Source organism: Pterocles gutturalis, unplaced genomic scaffold (assembly GCF_000699245.1).
Source record: "Pterocles gutturalis isolate BGI_N339 unplaced genomic scaffold, ASM69924v1 scaffold20883, whole genome shotgun sequence".
In the NCBI taxonomy this organism is placed as follows: domain Eukaryota; kingdom Metazoa; phylum Chordata; class Aves; order Pterocliformes; family Pteroclidae; genus Pterocles; species Pterocles gutturalis.
In genome coordinates, this window is record NW_010123653.1 from 22,339 (window position 1) to 27,486 (window position 5,148).

Sequence of the window (5,148 nt, forward strand, 5' to 3'; positions counted from 1 at the left end):
CGGTGTCCCCGGCTGTCCCCCTGCCGCCCGCTCACCTCCGTCTGTATCATGTTGATCCTCCGTGAGCACAGGGTCTTCACGCAGTTGTAGATGTCCACGACGCCCTCGCACTCGGCCATGTCCAGCATCACGTCCAGGACGATGTAGCAGCCGGTTCTCCCCGTGCCGGCACTGGGGACAGAGGGGGGAAAACACACCAAATACCTTCCCAGTCCACACGGACTCCACACACAGCCCAGAACGGCACGGAGCAGGGGCTGTGCGGGTGGGAACGTGGGAGCAGCTGGGATGCAGGGAGGGCTCCAGGACCTCGCACACCTCCGTAACCACAGCCTGGTTTGGCCTTAAACCCCCCTCCCCACCAGCCTCTGCAGTGGTCCAGGGGCTGTGCGATGGTCCAACCACGGGCAGGAGGATAAGCACCCATCTCTACGGTTTATTTTTACTTTAAGGCAGCAAAACACTTTTTTTTTTGCAACAAAAGCAGCCTCTAAACCGAGTGCCAACAGTCCTCCGGGATTCCATCCCAAAAGCTCAGAGTAGGATGCTCAGCACCAAGCCCTGAGTCCAGGGATGTACCCCAGGCACACAGGGGGGGAATTCCCCCAGGGGAGACCCTCAGGTTAAGGCTGAGCCCAGCAGGATGCCCAAAGCCAGACAACATCCCAAATCCTGGACATCCCAAATCCTGGACATCCCAAATCCTGGCATGGTTGGACCCGCAGCCAAAGACCTACTGATGCTGCGACCCCCCCGCGGCACATCAGGAACAGAACCACTCCCTGCCCGCTCCTTTCCTACAAAGACTTTTCCAGTAAAATACTAATTTCTGGGGCTGATGAATCACTCGTTGTGATTATCAGTGATTACAGGTTACGGGCACTAATCACGCTAGCTCTTGCCGGTGAATGAATACTGATGAGGCCATTGACAGGGAAAAAAAAAATCAAATAAAAGAAAAAAACCCTCCTGCTCCTCAGCTCCTCCTTGGTTGCCCAGCAGAGGAAGAGCCATTAACCCATCACATGGGGACACCTGCTCAGGGGACAGAAAGCCAGCGCCTCCATTCAGACGTGCACCGGTGTCACGTCCCGGTGGCTGAGACCCACGAGGACAGCCCTGCGGGTCACCCCGGGACAGGGGCTGTCCTGCTGTCCCTCCCACCTCTCCCTCCAGCCAGACCCAACGTCCTGACCATCAGCAGCGGTGAAGCTGCCTGTCCCCCCATGTCACCCTCACCCATGGCGACAGAGCTGTGTCATCAGTACGGGGTGCTGGGGCAGCCCCCAAAGTGCTGCTCCCTGATTGTGCCCCCAGACCAGCTCCCCCCATCCCTGCTGCCACCAGCCTGGTGGTGACATTTTACAGCTGGATGCCATCATAGAGGGATGTCAGCCCCAGTGCCTTCCCTTCCTGAGCCGTTCCTTGCTATGAACCCAATTTATACATTTTGTATCTCCCCAATGAATATTTTAGCATCATTCGGAGCTTTTAGCATCACTGAATGCCAGCACCCATGCTGCCCCCAGGCCATCCATACCCCCCCAAGCCCCATCCCAGAGAGGGATGACCCCGCAGCCGGCTCTGCCCCCCGGCCACGCATCCATCACATACCTGCAGTGGATGACGATGGGGCCGGCGTCGGGCGGCGTGGACGCCTTGACTCTGCGGATGAAGGCCAGCAGCCCCGTGGCGGGGTAGGGGACACCGTGCTCGGGCCACGACGTGAAGTGGAACTGCTTCACCTCGTGCCGGGCCGAGTAACCCCGCTGCAAGGGAAGGGTGAGATGGACTGAGGGTGCACAGCAGGGACAAAGCCACTTAAACATCTCATTTTCTTGGGAATCCGTGATTTTGGCAGCTCAGCATCCAGCCAGATGGACCACACACAGCTCCCTCCTCCTCGGCTGTGAGAGGGTTAAAAAGCAGCTGAGGAGGAAGAGGAGGAGGCAGCAGCAGCCACTGGTCCAGCATCTTTGCCACCTGTCCCCTAACCAGACAGTAATTTCACATTCCTGCAGACGAAGGGGTAAATCACTCCGGCTCCATCCTCGGGTACCACGCTGGAGAGCAATGGCCACATAACCTGCACGCCAGGCCGGAGGAGAAAGAGCATCCTTCACCCCCATCGAAATTACACGATGCTCACACGGAAATTAAATACTCGCTCACTGCCAAAACCAAAAGCAAAGCCCCAGCAAAGGCTGCAGAGCCGGGAAAAGGCAAAGGGTTCAGAAGTTGCACCTCAACCCGGGGTGAAAGCCCCATACTGGGGTAAATAAACAGGATATTGATAAATGCCAGTGTAGCGATGGTTCGAGATGCCCAGGGGTGGGTTCTCTGCCCACGAAGGGAGGGTCAGGCAGGTCTCGGGGGGCAGGAGCGGGACCGTACCCTCTCGAGAGCGAAGGTGCGCACGGCGTACTCGGCCAACGTCTCCGACTTCACCAGCGTGATCTTGATGTCCCCGTACATCTCGGAGTCATCGGGCCAGTATTTGGAACATTTCACCTGCAAGGAGAGGACGGGACGGGGTTTTGGCTCTGCAGAGGAGGCTGCTGGCCGAGCCAGAGCCTGGAGAGGGATGGGATGGGGTCCTTACCCGGCCCACCTCCACCAGCTTGGTGATCATCACGATGCTGGAACAGTGCTCCTGCCACACCATGCGCCAGAAGTCGTACACCATCTCCTGCTTGGGCCCTGCGGGATGGAGGAAAGGCCACAGGGATGGATGGGCAGCACCGGCAAAGCCCCATGTCCCCACCTGTCCCCTCCTGCCCCTGTGGCACTACCACCCCCGCAGCATTTTAAGCACCATTTTTCCCCAGGGACAACTGGTGCCATGGGGTGGTAGGAGGGGTGAGAGATGCTCCCCATCGCTACAGCCCCGTTTGGCCCCAAATCGGCCCGTTCCCTCCCCTTCTTGCCCATGCAGGTTAAATCCCACCAGGGACAAACCCCAGCTGGTAAACCAAGGGGGAGGAGGTGGCTCACCTTGGGTGGCGATGAAGTGGTTGGACCTGTGATAGCCCTGCAAGGGAAGCGGAGATGTCAGTCCCAAGTGAGGGGGACACATGGGGACACAGCCCCATAAAACAATTCCCAGTCATCCAACCGGTGGCAACCACGCATGACCACTGGTCCAGGTCCTGGCCTCCAGCATGTTGCCACCCACCACAGCAGGAGGAGGAGGAAGAGGTTCAGGAGCCACCCGGTGCACCTCCCACACCCCAAGGAAGGCTCACGGAATGCCCAACCCTCATCCCTGCTCTGCACCAAAACCCCCAGCAGCACCTCTGCAGGTATCCCGGGGTCTGACGGTTCGACCCCAGCTCCTGCCACCAGCATCGCTGCCGAGGGTGGCACCACCACCGCAAAAGCCCCCATCGTGACATCCTGTCCTGCAGCAGCCACACGATGCTGGGCAATAGCCTCGCTTGCCTCCTTCATCCCAGCCACTTACTGGGGCCATTCCCAGCTCTTTGGGCTGGCATGTCCCAGTGAGGCCACTGGCAAAGGGACCAGGGACCCAGCATCCCACCCCTTGGCCATGGCTGCAGCAGAGTTCAACCACATCATGTACACGGACACGACAGTGGCTTTTCCCTCCACCACGACGGTGGCTTCTCCATCCAACTGTGGGTCCTTTCATGGAGGATTTTTGCAGGTTGAATTCAACCCCTCCGCCGAGCACATGGTCCCTGCTCTCCATCACCCCTGGACCGTACCCAGGTCTATCCCCACATTTTCCCAGCCGGCTTCTCCCAGATGCTATTTAAAGTCACGCTGCCCGGTCCAACGCCTGGGAGGAGGTGGGAGCAGAGAGAAGGGAGGAGAAGGGAACCATCTACTTACTTCTCGGTTAATCCGAATCTTAACGATCCCGTTGGGACACAGGTTTGAGAAGAAAAAGATCAGAGACAGAGAGATTAGTGAGGCACAGCTCAAGAGACAGGTTAGAGCCCTGGAGCGGGTCACGAAGAGTAACGGGGGAGAAAAGGCACATGGGGACAGGAGACAGGCATGGGGAGGGTGCTCGGGCACAGGGAACCCATCACGGTGACATCAGGCCACCATGGTGACATCCTCTGGAAAGGAGGGAAGAGTGGGATTTAGAATCATAGAATCACAGGATGGTTTGGGTTGGAAGGGACCTTGAAGATCATCCAGTGCCACCCCCTGCCATGGGCAGGGACACCTCCCACCAGCCCAGGTTGCCCAAAGCCTCATCCAGCCTGGCCTTGAACCCCTCCAGGGATGGGGCATCCACATCTGCTGCTGCTTCCAGGAGATGCTCAAGCCTTGTCCCCATCAGAGCCTTCCTGCAGCTCCCCTGGTCTTGGCACCACTGGAGGTGACAGGGGACATCGCTCTCGGGGGACACCAGGGCCAAGCTCTGCCCAAACTCACACACACCAACAGGATCGGGCCCCTCAGTCTCTGCATCCTCCACCCAGGGAGGAGGGAGATCCACAGCCACTGGAGTGGGCAAGGTGAGAAGAGAGGATGGCAAAGGGAAGGAGAGAAGAAGGAGGGACAGAGCGGAGCAGAGCAGGGAGAGGCGCAGCACAAACTGCTGATGAACATAAATAAACCAGGCGGGTTCTTCTCAGGGTCTCGCGGTTCATCCCGTCCTGGGTTGGCTCAGTTCCTCCAAACGCTGCTGGTTCTTCACGGCCAGACCCCAACAGTCCCCCCAGTCCTCAGGAAGCTCCTGTCCCAGCCCAGCCCCTCCCGGAGCGAGGCCCCGTCCCCACTTACATCGATGTAGTTGGCGTTGATGTAGTCAGAGTTGGGATCGCCCAGCAGCGGGTGCAGCTTCACACGGTGACGGTCGTCTGCAGAGCAAGGGGACAAGGGACCCTCAGCACCTCAGGGATGAGCACGGGGACTGCACGTCACCCACCAGGTCCCAGGACCCCCCTTTTACAATCATTTTGCACCAGAAATCTGCAGAACGCAGGCGGTACCGGGGAGCAATAAATGCAACCTGGAGGAGGTCTCGTGGTGGCTCAGACCAGCAGGGACACGGGCGAGTGGCTTTCAGGGATCACCCTGAGCTCTGCCCAGTCCTGACAAAGACCAGGGGTGGACTAGATGACCTTTAAAGGTCCCTCCCAACCCAAACCATTCTGTGATTCAAAGACA

General features: G+C 58.7%; 1 protein-coding gene across 1 annotated transcript in view; it reads right to left on the reverse strand.

The window, feature by feature from the left end:
* Positions 1 to 5,148, reverse strand: part of PTPRU (protein tyrosine phosphatase, receptor type, U) — a gene marked incomplete at its 5' end in the record, with an annotated part of 26,660 nt that overhangs the window by 12,489 nt on the left and 9,023 nt on the right. The window contains 6 exons of the mRNA XM_010077993.1: positions 36 to 171; positions 1,615 to 1,769; positions 2,395 to 2,511; positions 2,603 to 2,700; positions 2,995 to 3,031; positions 4,762 to 4,838. Of these exons, the coding sequence (XP_010076295.1) occupies positions 36 to 171; positions 1,615 to 1,769; positions 2,395 to 2,511; positions 2,603 to 2,700; positions 2,995 to 3,031; positions 4,762 to 4,838 (620 nt within the window). The remainder of the gene's footprint in view (positions 1 to 35; positions 172 to 1,614; positions 1,770 to 2,394; positions 2,512 to 2,602; positions 2,701 to 2,994; positions 3,032 to 4,761; positions 4,839 to 5,148) is intronic.